The sequence below is a fragment of the Jaculus jaculus genome, chromosome X, assembly GCF_020740685.1.
Source record: "Jaculus jaculus isolate mJacJac1 chromosome X, mJacJac1.mat.Y.cur, whole genome shotgun sequence".
Lineage (NCBI taxonomy): Eukaryota > Metazoa > Chordata > Mammalia > Rodentia > Dipodidae > Jaculus > Jaculus jaculus.
Window position 1 is genome coordinate 60,400,638 of NC_059125.1, and position 13,266 is coordinate 60,413,903.

Below are 13,266 nucleotides of genomic sequence, written 5' to 3' on the forward strand. Positions count from 1 at the left end.
CCCACTTCCAGAAATTCCAGAAACATGCTGTGTGTGCCCAGGTAATGGTAGGCCTTACCAGCATCTAAGTGGATGGGACCCGTCCTTGATTCATGTTCTAAATCAGACATGTAGGAAGGACAGAGGACACATGCCAGGATGTCTGGGTCTGGCTCTGGTCAATCAAGCCCTGCTGTCTACCCTCATTGGTTGGTGCAGCAAGGGTGCCCCAGGCCTTGAAATCTGAGGTCTGGGCTGAGGTGGAGTTGGAGGGATCCTGCCCTGATATTGCTCCCCACCCCCACCCCCATGGCTTGCAGGCACCGGATGGACATCCTCTACGGATGTGGAAGGCATCCACCGAAGTAGCAGCTCCCCCAGCTGTGGTGCTGCATCGTGTCCTGCGTGAGAGGGCTTTGTGGGATGAGGACTTGCTGCGGGCCCAGGTGCTGGAAGCCCTGATGCCAGGAGTGGAGCTGTACCACTATGTGACTGACAGCATGGCACCCCATCCTTGCCGTGACTTTGTGGTGCTCAGGTGAGGGGCATCTATTGCTGTGCTGCTGTGCTTTTCAGGCCAGAGAAGTGGGGCAGAAGGCAGCAGCAGCAGTCTGAGCATGGGTTCTTCCTCCTCACCTTCTAGGATGTGGCGCTCGGATCTGCCTCGTGGGGGGTGTCTGCTTGTTTCTCAGTCCTTGGATCCTGAGCAACCAGTGCCAGAGTCTGGGGTGCGAGCTCTCATGCTCACTTCCCAGTACCTCATGGAGCCCTGTGGCTTGGGCCGCTCTCGCCTTACTCACATCTGCCGTGCTGACCTCAGGTACCAGGCCTGGACTGCTTTCCTTACTTCCTTGGCCCCAGAGCCCTCCCTTTCCACTGCCCCATGCCAATGATCCCTAGGGTGGGTACTTTCTTCCTTTCCCCCACTGAAGACACCAATGGAATCACCATTACTCATGTTTGGCTTCTTCTGACTCCACAGGGGCCGTTCTCCTGACTGGTACAACAAAGTCTTTGGGCACCTGTGTGCCATGGAAGTGGCAAAGATCCGGGACTCCTTCCCCACGTTACAAGCAGCTGGCCCTGAGACAAAGCTGTGAGCCTCGGGCAGGGAATGCCTAGGCCCCTACTGCCAAGGGAGTGAATGGGAATAAGAGCCAAGTGGCCAATATCTAAGGGGCTGCTGCCAGGTGCAGAACAAAGCCCAGGCAGCTCAACTACCTGTTCCCTTACTTACTTCCTAATGCTGCTCTGCATATATGAGAGGAGAAGAGGGTATAGGTGTCCCATCTCCACTCAACCTTTATCCTGCACACTGCAGTCTGCTCTCCCAAGAGAAGAGAATCCTCTTGGTAACAAAAAGACCTCTGCTGTCTTCCACCTGGTCAAGAAGCCTCCACTCCCATTTGGAGCCCTAGCAACTCCCTACCTTCAGGGGAAAGGAAATGAAGAGTAGTATATGATCCCAGATCCTAGTCATACCAAGAGACCAGGTTATCTTATTTGGTGCTAGGGGTATTTTGAGGTTGAGCAGGAGTTCTTGGTGTCACTTTTAGGGCCAGCATTGGCCCCAAACTGGCTTTTCCAGATATGGGTCTGTCTGAAGCAGTAGATGGGCCAGAGTATAGGGCAAACCAACTACCATAAGCTGTGTTTTTAATTTATGTAAATACGATGCCTACTTTTATGAGGCTGATTGAGAATGGTCTTATGGGCCCCTAGTAGATGAAATGACAAATTTGGACAGCTTGATGGTCTCAAGAGACCAATGAAGAAGCCTCTCCTGCCTTAGTCTCTACACTTTATCTGTGGCTCCCTGAGGTTGTGAGCAGCCTGAGGTGCCAAGGGCCATATCTGCAGGTGAATGAGCTCACTCTCTCCATGCAGGGCAGTGAAGGGCAGAACTTACAGTGTCAGGGTGCTATGTAGCGGGTCTCACGCCACTTGACTATGGCTTTCAGCACAGTCTCTTTTTTGGAGAAGATACCTGACCTCTGGGCCAACCACAGGGAAGACCTGACATTAACTATCTGGCCTCCTTGATCTTGACCTAATCTATCTTATCTCTAGGCTATCTTTCTTAATATGAAAATCCAGTGGCCATTCAGAAGCACACTGGTGCTCTCTCTGCCTTTGTGCTGAGTAAACAAGAGTGGGGTTGATTGTATCCACCATCGCAATACTAAGCTTGTTTCTCTCTATAAATACTGTACAGTCAATATATGTGTGTATATGTATATGTATGTAGATATACATATGTATATACCTTATATGCCTACACATACACAGACATATATGCACGCACATAAACATAGTCCCTCCTGAGTACATTATAATGTCTGGGTGGGAGAAGTATCTGGAAGACTTGGGACACAGCTCTCCTGTTGAGAGAGGAGAGGTGGAGGTCCAACCACAGCAGGTTCCTCCACAGAACAATAAAGCATGACTGGACATGTATACTGGCTCAGTGGCTGTCTTTATGCTGAGACAATGGGCTAGGGTCTCAGGACTGAGGTTGCAACCTGTCACAGGCTATGAGCATTCACTTTGCCCTCTCCTAAGCCCCAGCTTACCAGTTTCAGGATTTGGGGTAGGATACTGGGAAAAATGAGGTGTGCTTCAACTCTTATCTTGGGAAAGTGACTGGGGTGGGAACAGTAGAATTTGGAGAAGCCAAGACTTAGGCAGAAATTGCAAACTCCATCCCATGACTGGACCAGGATTCCTGTTCTGGACAATAGCCTACAGCATAACCTCAGGTGTTCTTAATAACACCCCTAAGGAGAGGTGAGCCTGGTTTAGCTTTCCTTCCCTCCACTCTTAAACAGCTGAGGCCAAGCATGAGGAATGGGAACCCAGCCCAAAGAGGCTTGGGGGCCCTGTGGTACCCACAAGACAGCCTAAGAGAGGTCTGAGACCCATGAGACAGAAAAGCCTAAAGGGGAAGGGGAAAAGGTGCCTTTCTGGGTGTACTTCTGTTGCCTCAAGCCAAAGCACTCCTTTATCTCTCCATCTAGAAACTGTGAATGTGGATCACAGGTGACAGGAAGCTACTGGAAGTAAAGCCCAACCTCTGTTGCTGCCTGCCAAGCATCTCAGCACCCCCTTTCACTTCACTGGGCATCTCAGACCTTGTGCATTCCCCATCTCATCTGCTGTCTGATGAAGCTTGAAATACAATGGGCCAGTATTGGCTTGTTGCAGTCAGGTTCCCATTGCTGGCAGAAATCACCCCACCAAGAGCAGCTTGTGGGGGAAAAGAGATTTATTTTTGCTTACAGGCTCAAGGGGAAGCTCCACGATGGCAGGGGAAAACAATGGCATGAGCAGAGGGTGGACATCACTCCCTGGAAAACATAAGGTGCACAATAGCAACAGGAGTCTGACAAACAGTGGCATGGGGAAACTGGCTATAATGCCCATAAGCCCACTCCCAACAATACACTGTGTCCAGGAGGCTTTAATTCCCAAATCTCCATCTGCTGGGAACCTAGCATTCAGAACACCTAAGTTGATGGGGGGCACCTGAATCAGACTACCACATGGCTTAGCGTATATTTCCTGAGTGTTTTTTTTTTTTTTTTAATGAGTCAGGCCCTGTAGTAGGCACTAAGAATAGAGTGGGGGCCAGAATCATTAATAATCACTACCTTTGCTGACCCAGTATTCTACATGGAGGAACAAACACAGTCACCAATATGGTGTGTTTCAAAGTGACAAGTACTGTGGCAAACAGTAAAGCAGGAAAGGGGCAGGTAGTGGTGTCGGTGATTTGAGTAGGGTAATTGTGGAAGCAAGGTGAGGCAAGTGGCAACACTAGCCACATGAAGATGAGTATGCCAGAGAAAAAGAAGACCATCACCATGGACAGAAACTGACAGGCTGTGCTCAAGTGTGCATCTGTAAATCCAGCATGGTCTATATACAGAGGGAACCTCTGTGCTTTCCAACAATCCAGTAGAAGTCCAAGGAGACAGGCAGCTAAGAAAGCAGCTTCTTTAGCAGCTAGCTCTCCAGCTTCTAGGACCGTGATCAGGTCCCATGATGTAGGTGGGAAGGAAAGGAAGTTTAGGGCAGGAGGGTAGGTGCTAGAAGGAAGGTATGCTTTGGGATGTGGCCTCCTCCCTTTGCATGTGTGGGCGGTCATGGGTTAAATATGTTCCCCCAAACCATATGTGTTAGAAATGGTCCCCAAATTCATGTTGGAAGCATTTGAATGTGTAATAAGACAGTTCCACAATACCGGGACAAACATTCAACCAAACACAGTTTATGGGAGGAACAGGATTTGTTTCAGCTTACAGATCCAAGGGAAGTCCTATCAATGGTAGAAGAAGCTGGCTTCCATTCGTAAATCCAAGCAGAAAGAGAAACCACCAGCATCCAGAAATCACCAAAAAGCAACAAGCACAAAAATCCACCAGCAAACAGGATCCCGTTTTCTTACACCTGTGGGCCAGAATTCATATCTGCCCCCAAACACCTTTGGACTAGACCCCAGGATCCACCCAATGACACCTCCTCCAGCCATATGGCTGGAGGCCCTAGTTATAGGCTTTTATAAAACACCTGAAACTACGGGTGACATACATTCAAACTACCACAGAAGGTGAGGCCTTTGAGTGTCAGTGACCATTAGATGAGTCTATGACGGCACTAGTGGCTTTAGAGGAGCTAATAAACTGACTGTGCTTCATCATGGGTACCTTCTGCCATGATATTACATAGAAAGTGTGATCTGCTCATGAGATGTTGAGCAGATGCCACCTATGTCAGTCAGCCTTCTGTCACTTCAAAGATTGAGAATAAAGGAGTATGGATTAGTGGAGGAATATTTGCCTAGCACCCATAATACCCAAGGTTTGATAACCAGTACCAAAAAAGGAAAGATTTCAGTCACAACACATCATGGCAGGATTGAGTGGTGGAACACTGATTACCTCATGCCTGCTTGGAGCCAAGAGAGCAGAAGAGACCCAGGTGTCAAAATCACCTTCAAGGACACGTTCCCAGTGACCTGCCTTCACTCTACCAGACTCCACCTTCTGAAATGTCCAGCACCCCCCAATAGTGTCCGAGGCTAGCATCCAAACCTTTAGGACACAGCCTTTGGAAGACACGCTAGGTCCAAGCAGGAGCATCATGCTCTCAGTCTTCCTAGACTCCAGACTATGAGCTTAATAAAGCTGTCTATATTATAACTAACTCCAGTCTCAAGTATTTGTTACAGTAATACAAAACAGACTAGCACAACATTCAAGACCCTACTATTCTCTTGGCTTCCACACCCCCACTGCCTCCATTCTCACTGTTCTAGACATACCTACCTCTTCACTAGCCTTTAAAGGTCTCTCAGTTACCTCTTTGCAACCTAATTACTGATTAATTCTGACTCTACTTTCTTCTTGAGAAACTGGCTCCATGGCCCTATTTTCCTCTCTGAAGCCCTCCTTCCTCCACACTCCCAAGTTCTCATCCAAATTCTTTAACCAGAACTCCTTGACCCTTTCTGTGCTGCACCTTCACTACCTCACTTCTTACACCTCATGCCAATACCAGGCATTCCACCATGTGCTTCTTATCATTCTCCCTGCCTCACAGTGCTCATTAGAAACCTTGCTGGCCTCCACTGCTTCAGTCTGTGCTTCTGGGCAAGATGAGCCCACATTATTAGCCAGTGTCCTCATTCCTTCCTTGATCTCAGGCCAGTATTTACCAGTATATGTGTGGACAGTTCCACTTTGAGATTCCATCTGCATATCCAACTCAACAGATTCAAGTTAAGCTCATCACTTCCCTACACAATCTACTCCTCTACCATCTTCTTTATCTCTCTTTGTGACAATGTCATGTTCCTGGTTACTCATCTTTGATCCCCAAATCAACCCCCAATCCTTCCCTTCCTTCCCCCTTCCCCAAAGAATACATGCAAATATCCACTCAGCCCTCAATCCATCCATCCACCTAATCTATCCACCCACACAACCATCCACTCATTTATCTACCACCTAAAATCCACCCATCTACTCATTTATCTATCCATGCAAGACTCTTGTCTTCTTTTAATGTCCTTTCTAGTAGGAGGGTCAGTGGATGAAGGCAGATAGTAAACATTCAAATACATAGGTGGTCTTCAACTATGCCAAGGGCTATGAAGGTGAATAAGCAAAGTGAGGTAGTCATAAGTGGATGGCTACTTGGGTAGACTGGTTGGTGAAGAAGACTGAGGAAGTAATCATTGCACTAAGACCTCAAGAAGGGATGAAATTGTGTATGCAGAGATGCAGAAGGAAGAATTCTGGATAGAAAAAATAACAAGAGTAATGGCCCTGGGTGGGAACAGGTGGGCATTTTCAAGAATCAGCAGTCAATGGGGCTGCCTTTCAGGAAGAAAAGGGAGAAGGGGGAGAGCAAGTTGGTGAGGTTGGTAAGTTTCCCAATGAGGTCAGCCCTAGTATGAAACTGGCCAAATCCTCTCTGTTCTGCCTCCCCTAGGTCAAAATCCACCATTTCCTTCGCCTCCTTTCAGATGACTATCAAATTTGTGTTCAGGACCCCACAATGTGGCCTTCTGTGTCCACAACACCTCTCTTCTTAATTCACATCCCTTCTCCAACTATGTACCAAGAAGGCTCCTTCAATTCCCTCTGCCAGTTCTTTCTACCTCCCATGGATGTAGGATTTCTCTTGAGTTCAAAGGGCCCATTTTTCAAGGCCCAGTTTGGCCAGTTCTTAGCTGACAGGCTTGGGCAATTCATTTAACCTTTTAGAACTCAGTTTCCTCATAAAAGAAGGTTCATGCATATGTGGTTATAACTTAGCAATGCATGTTGCTTATTGCACTGTTATCAGCCTACTCAGAGGTTATTCTATTTTAAAGCCTCCTGAAGCCTAATCCATCTGGTGACACTCAGCTCAAACACACCTGCACTATGAAGGCATACCTAAGGCTCCCAGAAAGATCTGACCTCTCCTTTTTCTGAATTGTCATTGTTATCCACATCTTTTGTCAGGCCTCTCTCTTGCAAATCATCCTATTCCCTTTAGTGTTTTTGAGGTCCAAGTCACATGACTATGCACACTTAATTATTTTAAGTGATAAGATTCTCTGGTGTTCAATTCATTCACAATATTGTACAACTACTATATGAATCGTTAGTTTCTACAATTTTTCTTCATTTTTATTTCAAAAGATTTTTCAACATCCCAAAAGAACCCCCAAACCTGTTACAGAATCACTCTACATATCCCTCTTACTGACAACCACCTATGTACGTTCTGTCTCTATGATTTGCCTGTTCTGGAGATTTCATGTAAATGAATCATGCAATATGGAACCGTGTTTGATTTCTTTCAGTTAGCTGCATTCCCTTTTATGCTGAATGATATTTTATTATTTCCACTCTGAGTTTCTTGTGAGTAGTACTACTGTGAAGATTTGTGACCAAGTGTCTATTTGAAAACAGGCTTTAGATCTTTTAACCTAGAAGTAGGATTCCTGAATCACATAGATTTCTGTGTTGGACATTTTGAAGAACCACCAAGCATTTTCTGTAAGGACTGCACCATTTTACATTCCTACCCACAGTGTATAAGTATTCCTAATTCTCCACATTCTTCATTTTATAGCCATTTTAGTGGAAGTTATATTTTATAGTGAAGTTATATTTCATTAATGTTTTGATTTGTGCCTCTTATGATTAATTATGTTAAACATCTTTCCATGTATTTGTGGGCTACTTGTATGTTTTCTTCACTTTAAGAAGGTGTTTAATGTTTTTCCAATTTTTTTTCATTAAGAACATATTTTGTATGGATATATCATGTGTTGTTACCATCTTTTCCCTCTTCTTTGCCTCCATTCCACATGGGTCCCTCCTCAGTGAGGTTGCTGGTATTCCCCATGGGGTTGTGGGTTATGCATTGTGGGAGCAGCAGTCAGTTATGGGGAGAGGCAATGCCTCTGGGCATGACGGCCCAACCTGTGGCTCTTACAATCTTTCCATCCCCTCTTCTGCAAAATACTCTGAGCCTTGAGTCTACTTCAGTGATGAGCTGTGAGGAGCCTATGGATTTTTGCTTTGGTAAGTGTTGATGAGTATCTTGAGCATCTGTCTCCTTCATTCTGGCACTATCAGGCACACTATGGAAGCAGCACGCTTGCTCATCTCCCCAATACCTCTGTGGTTTCACCTGGGCTTTGACTGAAATGGGAGGGGTGGTTAATGTCCTCTAGTCTCTCTACCTTCTGAAGAAGGTTTCTGCATGTGCACCCTCCAGAGCAGGGGATCCTGGAGTTGGGGACCCATGGACAGGTCAATCATGAAGGCAGAGCAAAAGGCCTGCTTCCATAGCAAGTAGTCAAGGTCCAGGCTGCCCCAAACCAGCAGCAGGGATTACCGGTACCAGTACCAAGGAACTGGGTGGGGAACGAACCAGGAGCTGTAGCCTCTAATTGTATATTTTCTTTGGAGAAATTTCTTTAAATCATCTGCTCAGTTTTGATTTGGGTTTTTTTTTGAATTTTAAAATTTGTTTTAAAATTCTTTATTCTGTACAATAAGTAAGGGTTTATCAGATATATAAAGGACAAACGTTTTCCCATTTGGTATGTTGTTCCTTACATAATAGTGTCTTTTGATGCATAAAATATTTAAATTATGATGAAATCAAATTTATATATATATATATATATATATATATATATATATATATATATATATATATATATATTTTCCTTTGGTTGCTCATTCCTTTTGGTTTCAAAGTTAGAATTTGTTATTAAGCCAAGTGTGGTGGTACATGCCTATAATCCCTTCACTCAGGAGACTGAGACAGGAGGATCAACAGTTTGAGGTCAGTCTCACTGTCTCCAAAAAAGAGAATTATTTACCAAATATGAAATCATACCAATTTACCCCTGTGTTTGCTGCTAACAGTTTTAGTTCTTATATTTAAGCTATCCAGTTAATCTTGTATTGAATTTTGTAACTGGAGTGAGGTGAGGTTTCAATTAATTTCTTTGTATGTAGTTATCATTAGGTATAATTTATTGAAAAATACTTCTGATTTATCCTGATGGTTTATAAAATAAATGCACCTGGTCTGGTTTTAAGTATTGCTCATGTGTTAGTTGTATGACATCAAAGCCCATCACTTCTGTGAATCTCAGTTGTTCATCTGAAGGATAGAGATGCTAACAGAGTTATCTACCAGGCTTGTTGTAAGGATTCTGTAAGTTTATTCAGATCCAGAATGGGGTCTTGTCTTTTATCCATACAGTAGCAATTTATTTTATTTTATTTATTTATTTTTTTTTTAGTTTTCTGATATATGGTCTCACACTAGCCCAGGCTGACCTGGAATTCACTATGTAGTCTCAGGGTGGCCTTGAACTCACGGTGATCCTCCTACCTCTGCCTCCTAAGTGCTGGGATTAAAGGCATGTGCCAGTATGGCCAGCTAAGAGTATCATATTTTAGCTTATGTGAACCCAGAAACAAATGAAGTCCTCACTAGCATGATTATTACTCCTTGTGTTCTGTCTGTGAGTCCTTTCCTTCTGGAGTTAAGGGAACAAATTAGATATACTAATCAAAAAGTCCATATGCTGTCCCCCACCTAAGTGCTTGAGTAATTGCTGACAGTAGACATAATTGTATCATTGTAGAAATAAGTCTTTAAAAGTGATCTAACATTTCACTTGGACTTTCATTTGGTATTCTACCAAACTGTATCTAAAATGGCTATCAGAATAAACTTTGCAGCTCTACAATGCAAAGATTGTCACCCTTTTCTGAACTCATACAACACTGAATGTTTTAAGACTTGATGGTTCATATTTGTGGGAATTGCATTAGTTATGTTTCTCATTACTAGAACAAAATACCTAAAACAAAGAAACTTAAGGAATGAAAGGTTAATGTTGGTTCATAGTTTGATAGTATAGTCTGTCACAATAAAGAAGACATGATGACTGGCAGGATCTTGAGGCAGCTGGTCACATTGCATCTGAAGTCAGAAAGCAGAGAAAGATAAGTGCTATGCTCAGCTTGTGTTCCCTTTTTATTAAGTCTAGGACCCCAGTCCATAGAATGATACCACCCAGATTTATAATGTGTCTTCCCATTTTAATTAACCTAGTCTAGAAACTCCTTCATAGACATTCCCAGAAGTTAGTTTTCATAGTGATTATAAGCCCCACCAAGCTGAAAATCAAGGTTAGCCAACATAAATACACATCTGAAATCGAAGAAATCTAAATCAAGATACTGCATCCATGTTTATTATTGTACTGTTCTCAACAGTCTAGATGAATATACAAAGAAAATGTGATATACACATACACGAAATAGAGTTTTATCCCTGAGTAAATAAGAACAGTGGTCTGGGAAGATGGTTCAGTAGATAAAGCAATTGCTGTGCAAGCATTAGTACCTTAGTTTGGCTCCCCAGAATCCATGTAAAACCAGATGCAGTGGTATGGGTTCCTGTAATCCTAGGTCACCTACAGGAAGATGGGAGGAAGAGACAGGAAAATTTCCAGAAGTCCTCATCTAGCCTGGCAAATGCAGTAGTCAACAAGGGAGATCCTGCCTCAAACAAGGTGGAAGCCAACGACACCAAAAGTTGTCTTTTGACTGCCACATATGGATCATGGCATGAACATGCCTGAACTCACACACACACAATTATGTGATGTGCAGGAAAGTGAATAGAACTAGAGATCATCATGTTAAACACAAAATTCCAGACTCAGAAAGACAAACATCTCATGTTTTCTCTCATATCCAGATATAAATCTAAAAACTAAGACATGAATGTAGATGGGGGAGTATTTTGGAAGAGGAAGGGAACAAGAGAGGGTAATGGGCAATGAATACAATGTGCATGATATACATGTGTGAAAATGCCATAATGGGAGGATGGAGAGAGATGGCTTAGTGGTTAAGGTACTTGCCTATGAAGCCTAAGGACCCAGATTCAATTCCCCAGTACCAACATAAGTCAGATGCACAAAGTAGCACATGCAACTGGAATTAGTTTGCAGTGGCTGGAGGTCCTGATGTGCCCATTCTTTCTCTCTCTGCAAATAAATAAATAAAATTGTTAAAAATATCAACTTAAGCAAAACATCACATTCTGTCCCATATATATAATAAAGCATATAAATACATGCAGTGACAATTAAAAAGTAGTATCTTATCATTGTCAGCACTACCTGGACACTCATTTCTACACATCTGCCCTTGTTAAGTATAGACCCCAAGAGCCCATGACTTTAAAAGAGATAAAGAAATCATTTCCCATGAAAGAGCAACCTGCCCCTTTCAAAATGTATTAGTTATTTTTATTTATCTGTGACCAAATTCATGATAGCAATGAGTTAAGACATGAATTAATTACTTTGGCTTATGATTTCGCATCAGTCCATGGTTATTTGGCTCCAAACACTTGGGCAAAATATCCTGATAGTGAGAGCATGGGGTAGAGCAGACTCTTGACCTCTTGGCACATAGGAAGCAGAGAAAGAAAAATACATGAAGGGACTAAAATAAACCCTAAACACACATCCTCAATCACTTACTTCCTCTAACCAAGCCCCACCTCCTTCCTTTTACCATCTCCAGAAGATACCATCATATCATAGAATCCTGGAATTAATTCATCTGTTAGGTCAGAATACTCATGATCTAATCTTCTTTTCTTTGTTTTTTCTTTTTTTTTTTTTTTTTGGAAACACCATTGCAGACATAGTCAGAGGTGTGTTTTGAGTAATTATGTAGGCCTTTTTTTCAAGTTAATGGAAACAAGTCTTTAATAAGTAACTTTTAATATCAGAAAAATACAACTCTTATAATTCTCTTTACAGCAAATATATAATATCAGTGCTTTGGCCATCTTAAGTTAAAGGCCCTTTGTCATAAAATATATGGTTTTAAACTTTACTCAAATTGAATTTATAATCCCTATGACTTCCTTACATATACATAATAAAAGAGTGTAGTAAAACTAGCAAATACTAAACTATATTGATAATTTATCATTCTTAGTTTGTGGCTTTTAGAAACAGTATACACACCTAATATATGTCGACTCCTTGGCTTATTAGTTGCAGTGTACGATGCAACAAAATACAAAGTTCATGCTTGGTGAACATTCATTCATATCTACAAGACGGTAGCTAGAGATTAGGTTTCAATACTGACATTTAACTATCCTACAAGCAATTAGCATTACATCATAATATGCCATAAAGGCAACATTTTTTATATTGAAAAAAACAAAATAAAAACCCTTATTTGTAAACTTTTATACGAAATGTAACTCTTCAAGTGGAAATAAAAATAAAATTTGCCTATTTACTATCGAATACATGTACGATTTCAATTTTTGTTATACTGAGAATAAAAGCTCTTTTTTGTTGGGAAAATAACGCTTCAAAAAATATGGGCTGGAGAGATGGCTTAGCAGTTAAGCGCTTCCCTGTGAAGCCTAAGGACCCTGGTTTGAGGCTCGGTTCCCCAGGTCCCACGTTAGCCAGATGCACAAGGGGGCGCACGCGTCTGGACTTCGTTTGCAGAGGCTGGAAGCCCTGTCACACCCATTCTCTCTCTCTCTCTCCTTCTATCTGTCTTTCTCTCTGTGTCTGTCGCTCTCAAATAAATAAATAAATAAATAATTTTAAAATATTTTAAAAAATAATTAGTACAAAAACCCACCAGTAACTTTAAAAAAAAATGTTTTTTGTTTTTATTTTTATTTGAAAGCGACGGACACACACACACACACACACACACACACACACACACACACAGAGAGAGAGAGAGAGAGAGAGAGAGAGAGAGAGACAGAGACAGAGACAGAGACAGAGACAGAGACAGAGACAGAGACAGAGACAGAGAGAATGGGCGAGCCAGGTCCTCCAGCCACTGCAAACGAACTCCAGATGTGTGTGCCCCCTTGTGCATCTGGCTAATGTGGGTCCTGGAGAACCAAGCCTCTTGTAGCCCATAGGCTTCATAGGCAAGTGCTTAACCACTAAGCCATCTCTCCAGCCCCCACCAGTAACTTTTGTCCTTTCAATGCCAGCACAGATTTGGGGACATACTGAGGATAAAGACATCCACAAGTGAAATGTACAAGTGTATTTAAAAGAATTTTTTCCTTGTGATTGGAAATAATTTTGAAATGAAGTAAACTGATTGGAGGTTGTCACAGCTGCTTTCATGAATGATGCCAAGGGCATTATTATCTCCCTCCCCTTCCCCTAAATTACTAAAAAAT

General features: G+C 42.7%; 1 protein-coding gene across 3 annotated transcripts in view; it reads left to right on the forward strand.

The window, feature by feature from the left end:
- The window catches only part of Stard8 (StAR related lipid transfer domain containing 8), an 85,844-nt gene extending 83,408 nt beyond the window's left edge, over positions 1-2,436 (forward strand). For all 3 annotated transcript variants that reach the window (XM_045140225.1, XM_045140227.1, XM_045140226.1), the window contains 3 exons: positions 300-517; positions 623-799; positions 962-2,436. In XM_045140225.1, coding sequence (XP_044996160.1) covers positions 300-517; positions 623-799; positions 962-1,079 — 513 coding nt within the window. In that variant the 3' untranslated portion in view covers positions 1,080-2,436. The remainder of the gene's footprint in view (positions 1-299; positions 518-622; positions 800-961) is intronic.
- The last annotated feature ends 10,830 nt before the right edge of the window (positions 2,437-13,266 follow it).